General features: G+C 31.1%; 12 protein-coding genes across 12 annotated transcripts; 5 read left to right on the top strand and 7 right to left on the bottom strand.

The window, feature by feature from the left end:
- Positions 1-1726: 1726 nt before the first annotated feature.
- BN7_5441 (ferric reductase family protein) lies at positions 1727-2698 on the bottom strand (the record flags this gene model as incomplete). Its single annotated transcript, XM_011273997.1, has 1 exon — positions 1727-2698. The coding sequence occupies one exon, from the start codon at positions 2696-2698 to the stop codon at positions 1727-1729; it is 972 nt and encodes a 323-aa protein (XP_011272299.1).
- A 534-nt stretch (positions 2699-3232) lies between these two features.
- Positions 3233-5500, top strand: BN7_5440 (uncharacterized protein; the record flags this gene model as incomplete). The annotated part of the gene is made up of 1 exon (XM_011273996.1): positions 3233-5500. The coding sequence occupies one exon, from the start codon at positions 3233-3235 to the stop codon at positions 5498-5500; it is 2268 nt and encodes a 755-aa protein (XP_011272298.1).
- A 304-nt stretch (positions 5501-5804) lies between these two features.
- Positions 5805-7301, bottom strand: BN7_5439 (uncharacterized protein; the record flags this gene model as incomplete). The annotated part of the gene is made up of 1 exon (XM_011273995.1): positions 5805-7301. One exon carries the CDS (start codon positions 7299-7301, stop codon positions 5805-5807), a length of 1497 nt encoding a protein of 498 aa, XP_011272297.1.
- Positions 7302-7548: 247 nt separating this feature from the next.
- Positions 7549-8370, top strand: BN7_5438 (uncharacterized protein; the record flags this gene model as incomplete). Its single annotated transcript, XM_011273994.1, has 2 exons — positions 7549-7840; positions 7952-8370. The coding sequence occupies 2 exons, from the start codon at positions 7549-7551 to the stop codon at positions 8368-8370; spliced, it is 711 nt and encodes a 236-aa protein (XP_011272296.1).
- A 236-nt stretch (positions 8371-8606) lies between these two features.
- BN7_5437 (putative transporter SEO1) lies at positions 8607-9176 on the bottom strand (the record flags this gene model as incomplete). The annotated part of the gene is made up of 1 exon (XM_011273993.1): positions 8607-9176. The coding sequence occupies one exon, from the start codon at positions 9174-9176 to the stop codon at positions 8607-8609; it is 570 nt and encodes a 189-aa protein (XP_011272295.1).
- A 535-nt stretch (positions 9177-9711) lies between these two features.
- Positions 9712-10746, top strand: BN7_5436 (putative oxidoreductase; the record flags this gene model as incomplete). Its single annotated transcript, XM_011273992.1, has 1 exon — positions 9712-10746. The coding sequence occupies one exon, from the start codon at positions 9712-9714 to the stop codon at positions 10744-10746; it is 1035 nt and encodes a 344-aa protein (XP_011272294.1).
- Positions 10747-10753: 7 nt separating this feature from the next.
- BN7_5435 (Zinc finger protein) lies at positions 10754-13495 on the bottom strand (the record flags this gene model as incomplete). The annotated part of the gene is made up of 1 exon (XM_011273991.1): positions 10754-13495. One exon carries the CDS (start codon positions 13493-13495, stop codon positions 10754-10756), a length of 2742 nt encoding a protein of 913 aa, XP_011272293.1.
- A 271-nt stretch (positions 13496-13766) lies between these two features.
- DAK2 (dihydroxyacetone kinase) lies at positions 13767-15605 on the bottom strand (the record flags this gene model as incomplete). The annotated part of the gene is made up of 1 exon (XM_011273990.1): positions 13767-15605. The coding sequence occupies one exon, from the start codon at positions 15603-15605 to the stop codon at positions 13767-13769; it is 1839 nt and encodes a 612-aa protein (XP_011272292.1).
- A 411-nt stretch (positions 15606-16016) lies between these two features.
- Positions 16017-16505, top strand: BN7_5433 (RpiB/LacA/LacB family sugar-phosphate isomerase; the record flags this gene model as incomplete). Its single annotated transcript, XM_011273989.1, has 1 exon — positions 16017-16505. The coding sequence occupies one exon, from the start codon at positions 16017-16019 to the stop codon at positions 16503-16505; it is 489 nt and encodes a 162-aa protein (XP_011272291.1).
- A 4-nt stretch (positions 16506-16509) lies between these two features.
- Positions 16510-17376, bottom strand: BN7_5432 (Sorbose reductase; the record flags this gene model as incomplete). Its single annotated transcript, XM_011273988.1, has 1 exon — positions 16510-17376. The coding sequence occupies one exon, from the start codon at positions 17374-17376 to the stop codon at positions 16510-16512; it is 867 nt and encodes a 288-aa protein (XP_011272290.1).
- A 741-nt stretch (positions 17377-18117) lies between these two features.
- Positions 18118-19794, top strand: KHT16 (sugar porter family MFS transporter; the record flags this gene model as incomplete). Its single annotated transcript, XM_011273987.1, has 1 exon — positions 18118-19794. One exon carries the CDS (start codon positions 18118-18120, stop codon positions 19792-19794), a length of 1677 nt encoding a protein of 558 aa, XP_011272289.1.
- A 338-nt stretch (positions 19795-20132) lies between these two features.
- Positions 20133-21221, bottom strand: BN7_5430 (NAD(P)-dependent alcohol dehydrogenase; the record flags this gene model as incomplete). Its single annotated transcript, XM_011273986.1, has 1 exon — positions 20133-21221. One exon carries the CDS (start codon positions 21219-21221, stop codon positions 20133-20135), a length of 1089 nt encoding a protein of 362 aa, XP_011272288.1.
- Between the last annotated feature and the right edge of the window lie 1739 nt (positions 21222-22960).

Raw genomic sequence — 22960 nt, 5'->3', positions numbered from 1 at the left:
AATGGTGTATATAAGTTAAATTTTGCAAGCAATTCCGTAGTTAAGCATCTATCAGGTAAATTGGGATCATCGATTCCACCAAAAATTGTAACTGGGAAAGGGAATGACTCTCTAGATGGCTTTTCAGTAAAACTTTTCGAGCTATCACCATATAGAATTCTAATAAAGGCGTCTAAAGTTTTGGGATCTTTACCCATTTGTAACTCTACTTTATATCTATCCAGAAATTCATCGTAGGTAAGGTTTTCAGGTGCAACATAGGGGATTTGTGGCATGAATGGTGGCATATTGGAAGCATATAATCTCTGTAATATGATGAATAAACCGATAAAGGATGATGTATATTATTCATATATATAAATATTGTTATTGGTTAATTTGTTTTTTTTATTACCCAAAATACCATGTTTGGATGATTTTTCGGCTAATTCAATTGGCTAATTGTAGAATTTCAAAAATCTTTAAACAGTTCTAACACAAGAACTAGTGGGTTTTAGAGGATTCTAGCCCGATGGATCGAATCAGAAACCTTCAAGCTATCGAATGAGCCTAATAATGACGCCAAAAGACGCATTTCTTGGATACCCACGGATCCCCAAGACCACTTCAAGTGATGCTGGCAATATTCTTCATTTCCAAAGTGGATCCTGTGTTTGATATGGAAATTTGTATCTATATTGACCACCACTGTTGTTTTTATTCTATATCTTCTGCTTTAGGAAGTTATCAAACAGTAAACTTTGCCGAAATTGGAATTCATGAAACGCCTGGAGGGATCCAGTGATGGTCGTAATTAAATAACCCGACATCCCAAGACTAACCATGAATATTGACCACAGGACCGTCACGCCATTTGACCACACAAGCTGCAATCTTAAGGTAACCCCGGAAACACAACAATAAAGGCCCAACGTGGTGATGTTATCCCCAGACAATTATCAATCAAAACAAAAAACTAAAATTGATCTTAATGTCAAAAATTCGCGAAAAGAAAAAACTAGATAGTAGATACCCATTGGAAGTTTGGCATACACCGCTACACTCCAGGAAAGAGCGTTATACAGAGGATACACAAGAGTAGGAATACACGAAGCTCCCTTGAGAAGCAATCAAAGACAAAATATATCGAGCAAACCACCCTTGGAAAGAGGTCAAGAAACACAGCCAGGGCTAGAGCCACTGTTTTGAGGTGGGACGAATATAAATAACTTCGGCTAAGAAAAGGAAAGCACCAAGGTATACACTGCAAGTAGTTAAGCTGCACTAAATTACACACTGACAGAGCTGCAAGTAACATGGATCGTATACACTGATAGAGCTGCAAGTAACACTGAGGTGGGATGAATATAAATAAATTTGTCTATGAAAGCACCAAGGTATACAAGCACCAAGGTATACACTGACAAAGCTACGAGTAGTAAAACAGTATATCCTGACACAGCTACAAGTTACATAGATTGTATACACTGACGATGAATATAAATACTTCGTTTCACAAAAAACACCAAAGTACACACTGACGACGGAGATACAAATAATATAGTCGTATACACTGAAAGAGCTACAAGTTACATAGATCAGAGATCGTACATACACTGACAGAGCTACAAGTAAGAATACATCAGAGGTGTATATAGACTGGACACCGTTAAAAGGTAGACCGATGGAGCTTAAATTAATGGACCTATAGACCGAAAATTGGGTAAAAGTAGACCTAAAAGTTGGGTTACTGCATTTCGATAATTTTATTTAAACTAATAACCAATTCTTTAGAAATCCAATCAAGACAATCAATTGATCTTATAATCCAAACAAATTTAACTTCTGTTACGATATTAGATCCAATTTCTAAATTTTTAACAATATACTCTAAAAATGACCAAGTAACAGTGATTCCTGACCCTGTTGCTAATAATGATACTTGATCAAATGCTAATACATCTCTATTCATTCCACCATATGGACCATCAATATAGGTTTTCAAAGTTTGATCACCTTTATTATTGAGGAGTGAATTATAAATTTTTCCAGTTAAACCTTTATGTGGTTTAACAATTAATTTGATTTCTGAATTTTTAGATGATGGAATTGACAATATTATTGAAAAAGGATGGTTATCTAATAAATATATGTTGACCTGGTTTCCAATTAAATTCATAAGTATTTGAAATTGGAATATTAACTTCAAAAATTTCAGAGTTAAAAAGGCTAATTTTGATTTAAATGAATAAACATTTGGCTTAAAAGTTGTTTTAACAATTGCACGATAAATCATTTGAAACCCCCAAAAACCTAAAGTTGCCCATATATAATTATCAGCTTTTAATAAACCGAGAATATGCCTTGTTAACGCAGCAAAATAAACTAAACCTAAGATCCAATGAGAATGGAAAAACACTTCATGACATAAATTTCTTGAAAATCCTGTTGATAATAAACATAAACCCCCCAATGCAACTATGGCAAATACACCATTAGTATAAATAATATCACCTTTAAATGCTTTATTTAAATTTGAATAACCACCTTCTGCAACAGGTTGAATCAAGAATGGGATTGTATGAACTAATCCAAGGAATAAACTTCCCCAACCAAGACTTCGATGGAAAATATTTAATTTTTCATAACTTATACCAGTTATACCACTAATAAAATTTGTTTTACCAGATAATAAATACATATATGGAGTTAATCCCATACACATTAAACCAGCACGAACAGATAATGGTGGTGAACCAAATCCACTGAATGGTCTTAACCAAATTTTTGGAATAAAACAATATAGAATGCTGAAAGTACATTTTTATTAATTGTATGTTTTTCTACACTAGAAGAGATCGCGAAACCAATTTTTCCCACCTTTAGATCACAATCGATAAACTTTCAAGAGCATCTTTTGATCGAACAACATTTTGAGTCAAATATTCAAAATATATAATGCTAATTTACTGGTAGTTCGCTATCTATAAATATAATATACTCAGAATGTAATACTTTGAAGAATTATTGTTTTATACAGTGCAATTAGTTAAAAATATTCAGTCTTTTTACCGTCTTAACTTTTCATCAAATTTATACGTCAGCTAGTTTACTGTTTAGCGCTAATTACGCACAGCTGGGATTTGAAATTTTAACCCCAGACGCGTTAATCTAAAATTAATTTGATCTTTAATTATATTAGCCGCCACCACATAGTATTCATTATTCGATCACACTTCATCTATCAACAGGAATGTTAAATCGTCATAAAAGAAAGAAGGTCACTGATAGATCTGGGGGATTACATCAGACAAAGCTTGATAATTTTTTCAAACCTACAACATCAATTCTTCAAGATAATGAAACTTTGAATGAAAGCTCAGGACAAATTATAGATCCCCAATTACATGATACATCAATCAATTCACTTAATGTTATTAGTTCCAAGTCTGATTGTGGAGCTGAATTAGCCCCATTGGTTATAAACAAAGAAGCACCAAATGGGTTTAGTATTCATACAGTATTGTTGAATCAAGATCAAGAAGAAATACAATTAGAGAAATTAAGTATAGGTGATATGATTTTAACACCTACAGGTCCAAAACCAGTGACTAATGTATCAAACCAAACCACAATCAATGGAAAGCAAATGATAAATTTATTCCCCAAGCGGTCAAACTCAGCGGAAGCAAATATTATTCCAGTATTACAATTAGGCTCTCATCAAAAACTCAAGATCATATCAAACAATTACAATTTGTTATACTCATACTGTTTAAATATGGACCAGCAAGATAAGATGGGATCTACTACAATTAGAGCCTGTTATAGGAGTAAATCTTTCAAAACAGGGAAAACAAAAAAAGAATTGAAAACATTTTGCTCAAAAGCTTGTGATGATCTCAAACGAAATGTTTTATTGAAACTAGAAAATGAATTGGAGAGAATTTCTAAAGATATTGAAAAGGATTGCAATAATATTAGTGAAAAATTGTCAAAATTAATTAAAGAAAAATTAATTCATCAAGATGAGAATCACAATTTATCTATATTGGAATATCCTAAAGGGGTAAACATCAATTTTACATATGAATGGGTCTGTAAAGATGAAACTCTAAAAAAGAAATTAATAAAAGCAATTGGGGATAGAGTTTACTCGTTGGACCCGTCAGGGATTTCCCCTAAAGAAGAGAAAGCCTTGATATTTCATTCGGGCTCGTTTTTGTTGAAAACTTTTAACAAATTCTTCAAAACTGAGGGAAAGAATTATGATGCAATCACAATTGAAAAGTTTCATAAAGACTTTTTACCTATATCAATTGTTGATCATCCAAATTCTAAAGCTTGTGAAGATATAGAATTAGCTGCTAATTGTCCTGATGTTTCAACTTCCATTAACACACCATCAGGTGATGAAGCTATAGATATCGAAAGTATGAGCGGTGAACTTTATTATATCAATACACCTGATTTAGGTAATTTTAATGATCAAACAGAAGCTTGGGAAATACCTAACCAAGATATGGAATTTGCAAAAAATTACAAGGGTTATGAAAATCAGTTATTTCCTCACGGTGATTTAGATGAGTACTACTTGTTGATGTACTTAACCAAGTCAATAACACAGTACCAAAGTCAAAGCCCTACTCATCTACTAGCATATCTACCATCTCAAGATTGTGAAGAAGATAATATGGAGTTAAGATTGCATCTCGTACAAATAATTAACAAGATCAACCAAAAAAAACACAACATCATTAACCAAAATTCATATGGAATTAATTTTTTTCAACGAAAAGTAGATCACAGAAAAAATGGATCAAGAGCTTGTTTCTATATATATTTGAAAAATGGTTCTACTTTTTGTGAAATTACTTACCATTTGACAAAGGTCAATGTATTACATCCACTTACAATGTTTTTTGACATAGCTAATATGAATGAAAAAGCTGATCATGATGTAAACGGTGATATAATGGCTCAAGAATTTAAAAAAATATATGGTGAATACTTAGTTGATGAACAACATATACTTACTGCAATAGCTGGTTATATTGATAGCGTACACAGCAGTGGAAAAAATACCAATAAGAGTTATAAAAATGTTTTCAGCAGTCGTAACTATAATATCATTCATTTATTAGAGCTTTTAATAATGGCTTTGAATAATAAAGCTCCACATTTACACATCCAAGCTTCTCAAATATGTTGTTCTACAAAGAAAAACAGTGTTTCAAAACCAGAAGATATGTACATAATCTTTGTTTTTGGCAGAGATGTAAAAGAAACATTGTCTAAGTACATGAAGTCCAAAAAGAGAAGAGATTGGATCATTTCAGAGCCTGAAACCTTTAATTCTCAAAAACGAAAAGACACAAAAGCAGTGTTGAAAAAAAGAGAGGTCTCAAAAAATGCAGAAGAAGTGATTAGATCCTTTGAATTGGATGGACAAGAATCATTTGAATTTTATTTGATTGATAAATCTGAAGCTGGTCAGTATTGTTTACTTTTGAGAACTTGATTTGTGAATTGCAGCTAGAAGTTTAGTACTGATCTTTTTGACAATTGATCATTTGCTAATTTGCTTTAATTAATTGTTTTTATCATTCATTTTCATGGCTCTAGCTGCATAGCTACTTATATAACTATCTAATTGTAGTATATCGATTTGAATATATATATATCAATTATATGTTTATCACGTAATCTGATATCTACAATCAATTGAGGATCTAGTGTAATTATATCAGCTAAATTCTTATACATATATAGCACTGCACATGTTTAGCATAGTATAAAATTTGAACCTTCATCCAAAATTGTATTTACTTACTATGAAGCAAAACCAAGTCGTTCCAGCCAAGGATACTGCCATCACCTTCAACTACTATTTCTCTAACTTTTAGTTCTTCTTCAATCTTTTGATAACCCAAAATCTTTGATCTATCTGTTTTTCTTAGAATTAAAGGCATTTCTTTCTCTTTAGGCTCTTTGGAGTGATAGAATGGGATAGGGAATTTTTTCATTACTTTTTGATATTCTTGAAATGAAAAAGTAATTCTCAACTCATTTTTAGCTGCATGTAATGACACTTGAGATGACCTAATATTTAATGGATTACATAAAGAATGAATCTTTGATAGTAATGGCCCATGAACATTTGCAGATTGTGATATACAAATACCTTGGTTCGTTCCATTGGATGATTTCCATCCGTCTGAAAAGATCAAGCCTTTAACTATGCTTGATCTCTTCTCTATGGATAATTCATTGCTAATTTTATTGATATCAAGATCATTCTTTTCTCTGAAACAACTGTAGTATCTCATGATATCATAAACAATGTTGTTACCTGGTTCAATCTTTTTAGATTTTCTGTTGTATTTAGAAAATTTCATGATATAAATTCCTTCCCGTATACCATCAATTTGAGTTATTGATTGATGTGCATTCAATGCATATATGGTTTTTTCTGAAGGATATAACTCGTTAAGTTGATGTGGGATTACTTCAGTAATTTTCAAGAATTCTTCCTTTTGCGATTCACAAACCACTACTGAACCGTTGTTTTGTGCACCGTCTCCAAGATAGAGCCCAAAAAAGAAGAAGACCTCCTTTGAAAGTTGGGAATAAGGTGAATATTGTTCAGTATTTCCATTTTTCAACCAATTGACATATTCGTAAGTTTCCTTAGCTTGTACCATGCAATAATCAGACGGTGGTTCTTCTGGATTTTTCTTAAACCAGCAATGTTGTTCCAATTCCTTTACCTTGTAAATTATTGTTTCATCGTCATCATAAATGAAGACATTTCCTAATCTTTTCTCTTTAATCAAATTTAATACATTTGATTTAGATATTTTTCTGGATATTTTAGCTTGAATTTGTTTATGACCTCCACATTGACATGGCTTTGTTTTCAACGCTGTTTGAACTTGATTAGGAATGGATAATCTTTGGTCATCTGGATTTATACATTTTCTAATTATTTTTGTATAATGAAACTTTGGTATGGTAGACCTTGTACTTTGATGAAAAACCATTGCCGCCGAACTAACTGGATTCATTCTACTCTTAAGCAAAATGGGTTGCTGGGGAGCTATATGTAATTCACGAATTTGATGACTTTGAAAATCACGATATTTCAATTGATAATGATTCTTGACAACTTTATCTTTTATGGATAAAACTTTGATTGGTTTTTGGAATTGGTTTAATACAATGTCTCCACACATTATTTCACTTAATGGTTTTGATGTGTTTCCTGGTAATTTAAGCACTGTATTTGGGTCAAGACCCATCTCACAATCTTGATGACTCATTTTCAATATTTGACGTATTGTATTAGGACAGTTGTTTATTCTTAATTGAGTTTGTTCTATTTGTCAATCAAGTGTAGAAATTATAGAAATAATAATATATAATTGTAAACAAGCGCGAAATTATAAAATCTGTAGTATGTACCAACTGAATCTTAATTTGATCTAGCTTAAACATCAAAAATAACAACACGAAAATTGAAATTACTGAAGCGCTAAGAACTCATTGGTCATTTTATCCTAGTTCAAAATGGATCATTATTCACATACTCAATACAAAGATACAGAGGGGGTTGAGGCAAACACTGAATCAATTGAAAAATTCGTTCCAGAACATCAGTTTCCTTTTGATCAATCAATTCGTGATGCTACTCCTTCAAACATCAATTCTATAAAGAAAGATTCTGGTGATGCAGTTGTTGAAGAATCACAAGTCAGACGTGCAATGGCCGTTTCTTTTCCAAGAAGATCAGAGAGTGCTTATAAACAATATGAAAGCGTTACAAAACGCAAAAACGAAGCCATCAACAACGGGACCAAAAGTATTTATGAATGTTCAATACGTGAGTATATCAAAAAGGAATTATTGCGAAGATCTTAAGCTACAATACTAATATAGACCAAATATTCAGGACTGGAAGATATCTCTTTAGACTATTTGCAAAAATATTATCAACCAGAAGTCTATAATTCAATAATCACAAATAAAAAACTTGGAGAGGGAAATGTTAGAATTGGACATAGTACAGTTAAACCTAGAAGTACATTCAAAATAGAGAAGGGTACCGAAAAGGGTGACCTTATCTTGAATATCATTGTTCAAATTGGTTTGGCCTTAAAAACCGGGATCACTAACCATAATACCAAGAATGATCAAAAAGCCAGTTCTGTTCTTTATGAATTAACAAATGTTTATATAGGAGGAAGCACCTTCAAAGGTCTTTTTAATGATACAATTTTTAAGAACCAAAAAGTTATAAAATGTGACAAGATTAAAGAACTGGCAGAAAATCACTCACAGAAGGTAAGTAAATGTTGTCTTAATTTTCAAGATATGATCAAGGTATATTGAGCATGAAAAGTACTAATATCATTCCCATAGTGTTTAGAATTTAAATTGCTGAAAGATCAGCAACGTCCACCAAAAATAGAAAGACTGAAAAAAATGAAAGCAAAACGAAGAGCAAGTGACCAATATGAGAAAATACAAGAAGAATACATGAACCAATTGCTCCAAACCGTCCAGAAGCATAAAAATTAACAGTGGTTTTCAATTCACAGTTATAACTTATGAAACCCATGAAATATTCAATATTGTTTAAGCTCTACAATTGATTTAGCTATAAAGTTAGAATATCTTTTTAAATATTTATAAACGTTGTAGTAGAATATATAGTGAATTCCGCCAAATGACGGGCTCTCCCAGAAACCAACTAAGAATCTAATAGCATATAATTGATCAACATTTGTGACACGACTTTGACCAAATGTACATACTCCATAAAAAATTTCAAGAGTTGGTAAAACATATTTTGAAATTTTGGGGCGTGACATTAATAAAAGAAATGGAATTTGACCCAATACATAACCTGAAAAATATGTAATATTTAACCAATTTAATTCATTACCATATAATGATAAATCTTCCTTCATTCCTGAGACATAAGCATTAGTTATATTTGTTTGATCAAGAAATTTTGCAAAAAATGAAGTACATCCATAAACCAAGATGATTAAATCTAATTTAAACAATAGTTTCCTTTCTTCAATTGAATAGTTTGCTGGATACCAAACAAACATAGATCTTAATGCCCTGATGGGTTTAGATTGTCTGAATAAAGTTTTTTGTGATTCATTATTAGGAGCTGGATCAGTCATTATCTTGGTTGACATTGTTTTCATTGGTATTGAAGAGCACACATATAGGTTTCAAAAGGTTTATATAAGTACCATTGTCCATTATAGTAGCCACACTTGTTTGTTGTGTGTCATAGGCAGCATTATTAGGAATAAAAAATCATAAATCAACACGTCTGAATCTGTTTCAAAATTGAAATCTTTTATCTAAGTTTAAATAAACAACATTCCATAGCTTTAAAGAGCTTATATTTATGTGACACTGTAATTTCTTGGAATATTGAATGTATCAACGGCAATTTACATGGTTTTTTAGGATTTTAGCTTGTAAAGATTATTCAATTTTAAACTGGTACATTTAAAATGTCGGTAAAAGTTCCAAAAGCGGTAATTATCCCAAAACAAATAATACTCATGAATATTAAATATTGTGGCAGATGTACTTGGCATATCTGATTAGATCTACTATTGTGGCATATAGATCAAAGGTATAAAACATTACGTCTATCCAGGAAATTTAATCCGCCCCTGATCAACTTGCTCAATACTCCATATCATGTCCGCAACACTTGTCACTGGAGCCAATGGGTTTATTGCTGGTCATATCGTGAAAGAGTTATTACAATTAGGTATCAATGTTGTTGGATCTGTACGTTCTTTTAATAAAGCTGCTAATTTAATATCTGTTTTCCCAAATGAGTTTAAATCTGGTCAATTAAAATTTGTTGAAGTTGATTTCAACAACAAACAAGAAATTGAATCGATATTCACCAAGTTCCCAGAGATTAATAATGTGATTCATCCAGCTCAAAATTTTGGTAGAAATGCCACAACCCCTGAAGAATACGATAAAGAGATTATTCAATATACTAAGAATTCAATTGAATCAATTGTGGATATTGTGGAAAAATCTTCAAACAAAATTGAAAGATTTGTTTATTTTTCATCTTCAATTGCAGTTAGAGGTCCAAATTATGATCATGAATATGTATTCACTGAACAAGATTTTGCAAATTTATCTCATGAAGATGCTATTCAAAGCTCTTTAAATGCATATACATATGCTAAAGTTCATGCTGAAAAATTCATTTTGAATCAAAAATCTTTGAAAGGAATTGAGTACAAAATAATTGTCCCACCAACAGTAATTGGTCCTCCTTTATATATTTGGGATAACAATGAATCTTTTGATGCAAATAATAAACATTTTTATGATGTTTTCAAAGGGAAAGAACCAAAAAGAGGCGTTGAATGGTATGCTGATGTTAGAAGTATTGCTAAAGGTGCTGTTAAAGCAGCTGATAAAAGATCCACTCCAAGTATTGAAAATAATAGATACGTTATAGTTGATGGTACTGAAAATTATTATGATTCAATTCCAATATTATTAGAAAATTTCCAAAACTTCAACCCTGGAAATTGGGATGAATTGAATTTCAAGGGAAAAACTTTAAATGAAGATAGAAAATTAGCTAAAAGAGATTTAAGTATTAGTGAAAAAGAACTAGGATTAAAACAAATTCAATATGAAACTACAGTTATTGATACAATCAAATTAATCATTAAATTAGATGAGCAGGTCTCAAAGTAGGCCGTGCCTACTTCTTGAAAGTATCCACAATATGTTCCAATTTTTTAACAATATCAATTGAATGTGGCCATTTACAATGTCTTAATAAAAACAATGCATAACATACAACTCCAACTGTATAGTATTGTCTTTGTTTGAAAATTTTATCTTTTTGTGAATCATCTGTAGATTCATCTTCATCTGCTAAATTTGTAATCAAATCAATATATTGTTTTGCATCATTTCTTGCAACAATCCCAATAACATAATCTCTTTTATCAAAATATTGATCAGGATCTGGATAAAGATTTTGCAATTCTAGTTGAGACTCATTAGCTTTTGATTTTAAAGTGGCAATTTTCTTTTCAAAACTCCATATAATTAAAACTGCAATATATACGGATGGTGGAACATGAGAGAATGTATTTATAGTTTCTTCATGTTTATAAACTAAAATCAAAAATTTACAAGCTTCCACAACCGCAATCTCCCCATTTGAAGATGCAGCCCATTGTTCAACAAGTATATCATTTCTTGCATATTCAATCTCTTTAATATTTTGATTAATTTTATTGTTATTAATATTACCTGATGACCATTTTCGATCATATTCTTTAGCAAATTTGGAAAGTGAACTTATATCTGCATATAATGTGAATAATCCTGTGTAAAACAAACTTAAATTTGCCCAACATGCATTCGTTGGACCATAATTATTCAATAATACTTGAGATCTAACACCTGATTCTTTCATAAATTGTTCATTAGTATTTTCTGAACCAGATTCTCTTAATGCATTTCTTGCTTTGACTTGATCATCATATAATTTAATATGTAAATCAAAATAACCTTTCCAATTAGCAAATGCCAATTCTAATTTATTGAAAAAATCATTTAATCGATTTTGTGATATAATACCTAAATCTAAAAGACCATGACCTCTAGTATGCCAGCAAATACGAATTAAACTATGCAAAATAATATATCTTGTGAAAGGAGAATAACAATTTAAAGAGAATTCTCTTTGATTCTCTCTATATTCCATCATTAATGATTTCACACCCCAAAAAAAACTTGGCCATTTGCCCAAAACTTTATTGTTATTGTTCAAATTACTTGTTACATATCTTTCCATAACAACTTTTGTAACTTTATCTTCCGTGTCATCTTTAGATTCATCATTATTATCAATCACATCATTATGAATATTTAGTTTAGGTCTTGTAACTAAATTATTTGGTTGAATTTGATATGATGCAAAGAATTCCTCTGGTGTTGAAGCATTCCAAACTTCATCTGAACAAGGTAATTCTAATTTAATATCAAAAGATGATAATTCCAATTTACTAAAAGTTATATGTTGAGTATCACAAATAAATTCAAAAAAAACAGTTCTTTTAGAAGTTTCATAAATTATCCAATTTTGCCATTGGTTATATAATTCCTCTTTTGTTGTATTTTCTGATTTAGAAATAATTGGTTCATCTAAATTATCCAAAAACCCACTGAATTTTAAATATAATAAGTTTGATCCATGATCAATTTGTGAAATTTGACATAAAGTTGTATCACCAAAATTCCTTGCAGAAAAATTATGTAAAATTAAAGCTTGCATTGTTGGTAAAGATAATTGAGTTTTTTCATCAATGACCTCTCTAATGACTTTCCTATATTTTTTATTCCATACTATAGATAATTCATATTCTAACCTATCAGCAGTATGAGCCATACCAATAATCAAAATACTAACAAGTAAATAAATATTTGCCACATTTGGATCAAATGTAACTTGATGAATGATGGGGAATGATTGAGCAAAATTAAACCAATAAAGATCCATATATTCATCAAATCTTGATAAAGAAACATTTTTTAAAGCTTCAACTTCATCAAAAATTTCTAAAATTTTCAATCTTGTTGATTCTATAAGTTTAACTTTTTTTTGTCCAAACATATGAGAATGAATTTCTGCAAGATCATAAGATGCAGGTGCAATATCAAAATTTTGTGTTGCATCGACATCAATAACTTCACTTTCAGGATGTGGAATATTATTCAAGTTATTAACGTCATCAATCATTTCTGATGGGAAATTATCTGTAAATAACCAAAGTAAATTATCAATAAACCCACCACTCATATCTAAAAGTGATAAAAATTCTTTAGGACTTTCTTCTTGTTCTTCTCCATTTTCAGATGATGAAATTTTTTTTTGATCAAATTTAGATGCAAATCTTCTCTTTATATAACCTGAAGGTAAATTATTTTCTGGATCATAATTTTTAGAAGGATCAATATTTGTTGAAATCAAATTACCAAAATTCACATCGACAGAACCACCAGATAATGTACCAGAAGCAGAAGATGGTCTAATTATAGTTGGTTGAAGAGGTGGTGTATGAATTTTTTCATCGTAATCGTTTAAAAAATTTGCAATTCTTAATTTTTTCACATTTGATGTTGAAGGAATCGAATCTGATTTAATTGATGGTGAAGATTGTCTTTTCGGACTTGAAATATCTGTAATTTCATTCTTTAAAGAAGAACCAGCTCTGGTATCACTGACATTTTTCTCTTCAAATTTCTTATGAGAGTTTGATCTATAATGTTTAACAAGCATATCTCTTCTTGTAAATTGTAAATTACATGGTTCACATTTAAAAGGTCTTATACCTTTATGATTCAATTCATGTCTCGTAAGAAAATCTCTTCTAGAATAATTTTTACCACATGTAGCACATACAAATGATGACCCTATGTTTCCACTCATAATTTTATTGAATCTCTAGTTGTCTATGAATCATGTTTTGTATAAAAGTGTAAGCTCAAATATATCATCACCAAGTAATTATGTTAATATTTACTGTCCTTAGATTTGTCTCTTTGTCCGACGAAAATTTCGAAACGAGGGGGTGGGTTTAGTCTACAGTTTTTACAGACAAAAAATTTTAAGCGGTGTTGAAATTTTACGCGATATCAGACAAAAATCTGGGACAAAATGTTTTACGCGACAAAAAAAATCAATGCTATAATTTGTTAAACTATTTTACAGATAAACTTAAAGCACTAATAGCTTCATAAATACCATATGCACCAGGATCAGGTGGTAAAATTGAATCACCATCAACATTTCCAACATAAGTTGCTCTTCCTAGTTTTGGTTTCAAATTTTTAGTATTTTCAGCAGCATCATGGGCAATTTCAACAGATTTTAAAATATCTTGATCTTTAGCAAATGATTCCACAAATGGAATTAAAACATCCATAACCGTTCTATGACCAACTCTTGCTTTTGTATAATCATATAATGTTTCTAATCCAACTTTAAAAGATTTACTAAAAGCTTCAATTGGTGTTATGTTTGAGTTATTTTCAATTAAAAGTTCAACGTTGTTAATCACAGCTTTCAAAAAAATGAATAAAATTGCACCAAGAGTACCACCCATATCATCTTTTATAATGGTCAATAAAACATTTAAAACTTTTAATAATGATCCATCTTTAGCAATGCCATCTTTATTCAATTTTTCTAAAAATAATTCAGCACCCAATTTCAAACCAAATCCACAATCACCATCACCCATTAAGGTATCCCATTTAGTTAAATCTGGTTCTTTATCAACAACTCTTTGAGCTGCAATTGATGCAATGTTTTGAAGCTTGATTGGATCAATTTGGAAATTTTTGGCTGATTCAATTGATGTTTTTTTATTATCATATTCATCATAATGTTCAAAATTGGTTATAATTTGAGAATCATTTGAAATTGAATCAATTCCATGATTATAATTGACATTACTCCAACAAACAGCTTCTGTTTTAAGATCTAAAAATTTGAAAATTTGTTCTAAATCAAAAGTTTTAGTAACTGCAGTTGTAACATTGAATAATGAAATTGTGAAAATTTGAGCATTAAAAGATGTAATAAAATTCCCAGTATAAACTCTTGAAGGTATTATATTATATTTTTGTTTCAAAATTTGTAATGAAGTGAATAATATGTTTTTTTCTTCAATAATTGGAACACCACCTAAATTATTAATCAATAAAACAATTTTATCATTTGGAGAATAATTGAAGAAACCACGTTCTTTATCATCTTTATCTAAAATCATTTTTAATAATTTATCAACAAGATCTTCATTTGATGGTATATGATCTAATTTTAAAACACCAGGTTCATTATGAATACCTAAACCAATTTCTAATTCATTTGGTTTCAATTTTCCAAAATCTTCATTTGATTTATGACCAGAAATATGAACATGATCTAATCCAGCATTAATTGAAGCAATTGAATCAATCACAGATTGACCAAATTCAAAAATTTCATTGATTCCATAGTTCAATTCAGAAGCAGCACCAGTTAATTTGGAAACAATTGTAATTCCAGCTAAAGTACGACGTCCAACAAGTGCACCTGAAGTTCTTGGAACTGCAACATCATCAGTAACTCTCAAGATTTTAATTTTATCAGATCCATATTTTGCAATCAAATCTTGTGCAGCCATACCAAAATATAAATTATCACCAGTATAATTTGTTAGAATAAAGATACAACCACCCCATGATGTTGATGATCCTTTCAATTCATGAGTAATTTTTTCAGCAGCTTTAACATTTCTATAATTTGGAGATGCAAATACTTCACCATGAGCAACAGCTGAAATCATACCAGGACCAACTAATCCATAGAAACCAGGTTCATGACCTGAACCACCACCACTAATTAATGAAACTTTTGAACTATCAAATTGATTATTGAAAACAACACGTTCTTTTTCCAATATTGATAAAAATGGATATTCATAAGTTAAAGCTTTCAAGCAATTTGGAACCAATTTATTTGGATCTTGTGGTAAAAAATGTTTATTTGACATAGTATTTGATATTGTCTATGAGAAAAGGTGATATAATTCAAAGAAAAACAAAAAGTATAAGAACATGATGAGTATTTAAAGGATTATAGTTTATATTTTACCAATTAATGAACCACCAAGTACTTATTTCCCATTGTGGTATCGGTGGAGAGAAGAGAAGTCATTGATTTTAAACGGTTCCATTGAAATTTGTCTTTGTTTAATTATATATAGACACAATTCCGGGTGGAGGTGGGCGGGTGGACAATGGACATAATCTCGGTGGAGGTCTCGGTGGAGGAAATTCGGAGTGATATTATAATGGTTCAAAAAAAAAAAAAAAATCTGGTTCAATATATATTATTTAAATTCAGGGACATTTCAAATTTTATATTATAATTAGTTCTTTATTAATTTAAACAAAATTCAAAAATGGTTAAACAATACAAGTTAGTTATTGCTTCAGATCAAGCTGGTTATGATTATAAAGAACAAGTTGCTAAAGATTTATCTAAAAATCCATCAGTTTCTTCCATTATAAATTTAGGTGTTGATTCAAGTAGTTCAAATACACCATATCCATCAGTTGCAATTAAAGCTGCAGAATTGGTTGCTAATGGTGAAGCTGATCGTGCAATTTTATTTTGTGGTACCGGTTTAGGTGTTGCAATTTCTGCTAATAAAGTTGATGGTATAAGAGCTGTTACTGCACATGATTCTTTTAGTGTTGAAAGAAGTATTTTAAGTAATAATTGTCAAGTTTTATGTATGGGTCAAAGAGTTATTGGATTAGAATTGGCAAGAAGATTAGCAAAAGAATGGTTAACTTATGAATTTGATGAAAAATCAACATCAGCTTCTAAAGTTGAAGAAATTACAAGTTATGAAAAAAATCATACAACTCCAAAGATTGTTAGTTAAAGTTCTAAATAGCTGTATAACCACCATCAACTAATATATCAGTTCCTGTTACATATGATGCTGCATCTGAAGCTAAGTAAACGTAAGCTGTTGCAATTTCGAAAGGTTGAGCTTCACGACCTAAAGGTATTAAAGACCACATTTTACCTCTAAAACTTCTAGATAAATGATCATTTAATCCTGTATCTGAATATCCAGGTGAAACTGAATTGATTCTTGCAAAACCAGCCCATTCAATGGCTAAAGATTTAGCTAGATGTTTAACTGCAGCTTTTGTAACGTTATATGGAGTTAAATTCATTGGTACATTTGAAATATGAGCAGACATTGAACTTGTAATTATTAATGAACCTTTACCATGTTTTCGGAAAATACGACCAACAAATCTTGCACAATAATAAACTCCATTTAAATTAACACCCATTAACTGATCATAACCTTTATAATTATCATTTGTTTCATCTATGATATTACCAGTTTTCCAAACAATACCGGCATTCGCAACAAAAATATCAATTGTACCAAAATCTTGTTCAATTTTACTTATTGTTGATTCAACTTGATCTGATTTACTAACATCACATTGATAAGATTTCACTAAATTGTCATCATTCATTAAATCTAATTGTTGTTTCGAACAATCAAGATAATCAATTAAAGCTAATGAAGCACCTGCTTGGGAAAATTGTTCTGCAATAGCTAAACCAATGCCTCTAGAAGCACCAGTGATGACTGCAACTTTCCCCGTTAATGAAAAAAGCTCTTGTACAGATTTTTTTGGAGGTGAAGGACGAGGTAATTCATCGTGAAATTCATTTGAAATAAACGAAAAAATTTCTTCATCTTCATCTTTTCTAATTGGTATGGTCATATTTCTCTGTAATGATGTCGTCTAAAAAAATTTTAACCGGTTCAACGTCCAAGCTAGAAGTATTATATAGAAACCAATATAATCGTACGTTTTATATTTAACTCTTCTGGCATATATTGGATTGAATCAATTGATTATAACGGGCCGTGCTGATTGCAATCACGCTGTCTTCTCAACAACAAGTTATATGAATATAGGTTTATTTGATTCCCAACAGCTACAATATTAGGTCTATTACAGTATTCTTATTAATCGGATTGAGAGAGGAAGTCATTATATATGTATACATGTTTCTTATCGTGTTGTATTCTTGGTTTACAATTCAACAATTCAATTGCTCTCGTAAATGTTTCTGGACAATAATCCGTGACTCTTTTCAGAAATGTTTACCCCATAAAATTACACGAAGAAAAAATCAGGATTCCCCAGAAAAAAAGGCTACAGGAAAAATGTACTCCGATGCACAGCGGCTGGGTGGAGGTTCTGGACTTTGGACAATTTGCCCGCAAACCCCAGGTAAAAATGGACATTTTGAGTGGGCACTCGGCAAGGCTTGAAGAACGTAACGATATTGTCACCTTTTTAGGAAATGTTTGTTTCAATGACGTCTCGAAAGATATGTCGTAAATCACATTTTTAGTAAAAGATGCACAAGAGGTATAAATACACTGGATAATCTTTATTTCTTCTTGATGAATTCTTCGTGTTTGGTTATATTATTCAATAAAAATTAACTACATTATGAGTTTCTCTGAGAAATATAATGGCTTAGCTGATGAGAAAGCTTCAGTTCCTGCTGATTTGAGCAGTACTGAACAAGCTTTTGCTGCTCATGCTGATGAAGAGCCAATTTATCACAGCTTTTTAGGAATGTCTGGTAAAAAGCTATCAACTGTGGTTTCAACTGTTGCAGGTGTTGGGTTTCTTTTATTTGGTTATGATCAAGGTTTGATGGGTTCACTTTTAACTTTAGAACCATTCAGAGAAACTTTCCCGGAGATTGATGTTGTTGATGATCCATCAAAATCAACTTATCAAGGTTTTGTTATTGCAGTTTATGAAATTGGGTGTCTTGCTGGTGCTTTATTTACAATGTGGTTTGGTGATAAAGTTGGTCGTAGAAAGACCATCTTTGTTGGTTGTTGGATTATGATTGTTGGTGCTATTATTCAAACTGCTTCTTATTCTACTGCACAATTATTGGTTGGTCGTATTGTTGCTGGTGTGGGTAATGGTATGAATACGTCCACGGTTCCAGTTTGGCAATCTGAGTGTGCAAAACCTGACAAGAGAGGGAAATTAGTGATGGTTGAAGGTGCCTTGATTACTGGTGGTATTACAATTGCTTATTGGGTTGATTTTGCATTCTATTTCTTACGCCATGAAAGTTCTGCAAGTTGGAGATTTCCAGTTGCTTTCCAAATCTTCTTCCCTGTTTTAATTATTCCAATTATTTTAAGATTACCTGAATCACCAAGATGGTTATTAAAAGTTGGTAGAACTGAAGATGCAATTAGAGTTTTTTCTGCATTGGAAGGTATTCCACATAATGATGACTATATTAAACATGAAGTTCAAGAAGTTCAAACTGCCTTGGCTAAAGAAGTATCTGATGGGGCTAAAAATGGATTTCAACAATTATTCAAAATGGGTCCTGGGAGAACTTTTCATAGAGTTTCATTGGCCTTTTGGAATCAAGTTATGCAACAGATTACTGGTATCAATTTAATTACCTATTATGCTGGTACTGTCTTTGAAGTTTATATTGGTATGACTGCTTTTAATTCAAGAATTTTAGCTGCTTGTAATGGTACAGAATACTTTTTAGCTTCTTGGGTTGCATATTTCTTTATTGAAAGAGTTGGTAGAAGAAAGCTTATGCTTTTCGGTGCTGCTGGTCAAGCTGGAACTATGGCCATATTAACTGGTACAAATTGGGCTGCTAATCATGGAAATTCTTCCGCAGGTATTGCAGCTGCTGTATTCTTATTCGTTTTCAATACATTTTTCGCAATTGGTTGGTTAGGTATGACTTGGTTATATCCAGCTGAAATTGCCCCATTACATGTTAGAGCTGCTACCAATGGTTTATCAACAGCTGCCAATTGGTCTTTCAATTTTATGGTTGTTATGATCACACCAGTTGCCTTTGCTAATATTGGTGTTTATACATACACTATCTTTGCTGTCATTAATCTTTTGATGATTCCAGTTGTCTATTTCTTATATCCAGAAACTGCTGGTAGAACATTGGAAGAAATGGATATCATTTTCGAGAATTCTGATCCAAGAAGACCTTGGGATGTTGTTCATCAAGCAAAGATTTTACCATTTGGATATAGTCACGGTAAATTTGCTGAAGATATTGAAAAAGCAACCGCCTCTCATGAAGAAAATACTGGTATTTTCCAAAAATAAGTGTTGATTAAGTTTTATTGTATAATCTTTTAGACCTATATAATCTGCATTATTAATTAATGAGTTACGTTTTGAAATTTAATGATGGATGTAGAAATCTGATGGATTTAAATTATGATTTAAAAATAATTATCTCTTCTCATAAAAATATACTGCAGAAACTGGACCGTTTTTTTGGTTCAATATTGAGTCTGTTATGTATTTATGGCCGGCTTTAATTGATTTTTGAACCACAAACAGTGCCACAGGCCTTTAAATGTCTTGAACTCTTGATTCTACAATATATACTCTTTCAAAATTCAAATATCATTAAATTAAGTTATATACATATTAATAATTCACAATTTGGATTGCATATCTTCAATTAAAACTTTAATACTACCTTTACGTGGATCACTTGCTAAGGCAATTGCCTCATCTGCTTTTTCCAATTCAAATCTATGAGTGACTAAATCATCAACATTGATTATACCATTTGAAATCATGTTGATTACTGTTGGCCAGGTATCATGATATCTGTTACTAAATTTTAAGTCAATTTCAGCAAAAGATAATTGCATGAATGGGAAGTTATTAAATGTATCTTTACCAACACCAATAATCATCAATAACCCAGATCTTCTGACAACATAGGCACAAGTAATTATACTTGTTTCAACACCTGTACATTCCAAAATTCTTGAAGGAGCTTCCAATTCAGTATCACCAAATATTTTTCTAATTTGAGCACCATTTTCTTGAGGACTTAATTTTGGATCAATCTTGTAAGTAATGACATCTGGAACTAATTTTTTAGCGAAAGCTAATCTACCTTCACTTAAATCAGTAATAACAATTGGTGTACATCCTGCAGCTTTAACTAATAACAATGTAACTAAACCAATTGGTCCAGCACCTGCAATCATAACACCATGACCTAAGATTAAGTTTGCTCTTTCCACACCATGATAACCAACAGAAACTGGTTCAACCAAAGCACCTTGAGCATAAGTCATGTTATCTGGTAACTTATAGACATATCTTGCATCATGAACCAAATATCTTTGCATAGAACCAGCATGTGGGTACATTCCAATAAATTTAACATCTTGACATAGATTATAATCACCTTGACGACATAAAAAGCAAGCATTACAAGGGATACCAGGTTCAATTGCAACACGATCACCAATTGCAACATTTTTGACTTCATCACCAACACCAATAATTTCACCAGCAGCTTCATGACCTAAAACCAAGTTATCTAATACTTTCAAATCACCAATTTGACCATGTTTCCATAGATGAATATCACTACCACAAATACCTGTAACTCTTGGATGAATTAAAACTTCACCAGGTTTCAATTCAGGGACTTCATTCTGTTTAATTTCAATTCTATGATCAGCTGTCACTTGAACAGATGGATTATGATGGGCAATACACATTTTGATTTTTCTTATAATATATTGATTTAATTTGAAAAGTATATTATTGCAAGTATAGTAAAAGAATTAATGATAAATAAACGTCTTCTACAAACTATTTATTGTTTTTTTCTCAGGTAGACATAGACAAAAAAAAATTCATAACCTCGTAAATTGGACCTCCAACCTCCATCAATTGTCCACTCTGTTAATCTAAACAATGACTGGGAATCCATTTGAATGACTTTCACTTTTCTAATTTCGGTGGAACATTCGGACTCTATTCTCGGTGGAGGTGGAGGTGGTTTTCAAAGCGGAGGGTGGAGGGTGGAGGGAGGAGGAAATGTCAGAATCCGGGGTACATATTCTGGAGCCGATTACAAAGATCTGACAAGACCAACAATTCAGGCACTTCGGACAATACCAAGATCTCAACATCTCAACAGTGACCGCAAAATTAAATGGACGTTAAACTGTCTGAATATTGTATTGGGCAACGCAAATTGAATGAAGTACTACGCACTAGATATTGAATATTAAGGACGTTACTCTTAATTCGCGAAATATTTCTAATTAAATATGTCCATTAATTTATATAAGTACCATCAAAACTACCATATTATAATATTGTATTAATTAATACACTATAACTGGCTGTGAAGCTGTGGCATTATGCTCCGTGTCTTTGTTTTTGAAAATTCTTGCTTTTGAATTTTTGGTGTTTTTGAAGATTTTTTGTTTCAAAGTTTATGAAAAAATTATAAAATTGCCTTTATTTCTGAATTAAAAAAATGCAAATTTTGATCATGCTTTAAATCATTTATAACTGAACTTATTGAATAGATAGTTATTCATAAATTATTATGAAGCTTTTTCCTCATACTATTAACTATTTGGCTGTTGCTTTAGTGGCATTTTAAAAATCATGGATTATGTAATCACAGTTATTAAATTGGTATATTATGGCGCTTTATAAACAATAAGATTATCAGTAACAACGGTACTATAATATAACTTTGAATATTGAGTATATAAAGATATAGTATATGTATTATCATTCCATGTACTCAGCTAGTAAATTTCATGGTATCAGGTATCATTTTGGAGGGGAAGAAAAGAGTGATAAAATATAAATTTCAGACAGAACATCCATCAAAAGACAATCCGACATGCTAATGTAATATATTAAACACGAGCAAAACAATGAAATTCATAATTCATATATATATATATTGAAAGAGCAGATAGGGACATAATTTACAGCTCAATTGCTTGTTATCTACCGAAATATTCGGTCTTTATGATCCAGCTATATACTAAAGACTAAAGACAATGAGTAAAACTGAAAAAAGAGTGTTTTATGATTTAAAAGATTCATTGTGGTAAATTTAACTTTCATTCATTCTCTTTCAAACTTTTGAAATTATAAATTAAGTGAAATTACATAATACTTAGTTTGATTAGTGTGTCTTGAAAGTCCATATTGCACCAATTGATATTCTGAGAGAATTGACTTGAGTTTCAGCTTGAAATTTCAACGATGCCAGTAGCAGTCTGTCAATTAATTCATAAAATTATCTTGATCTTAACTTTACCCCATTTAAAGTTGATTATTTCACCTTCACTGAGTGACCACTTAATACTGATGTCTTCTGGTGACTTCTATTCTACCTGTAGTTGAAGCAAACATCTAAATAACATCTAAATAAGAATGGAAAAATTGAAACAACAACAATAGTGTGAAACATAGGCATTTAATA

The sequence above is a fragment of the Wickerhamomyces ciferrii genome, contig 00214, assembly GCF_000313485.1.
Source record: "Wickerhamomyces ciferrii WGS project CAIF00000000 data, strain NRRL Y-1031 F-60-10, contig 00214, whole genome shotgun sequence".
Lineage (NCBI taxonomy): Eukaryota > Fungi > Ascomycota > Saccharomycetes > Phaffomycetales > Wickerhamomycetaceae > Hansenula > Hansenula ciferrii.
This window is presented reverse-complemented; position numbering and strand designations above follow the sequence as displayed.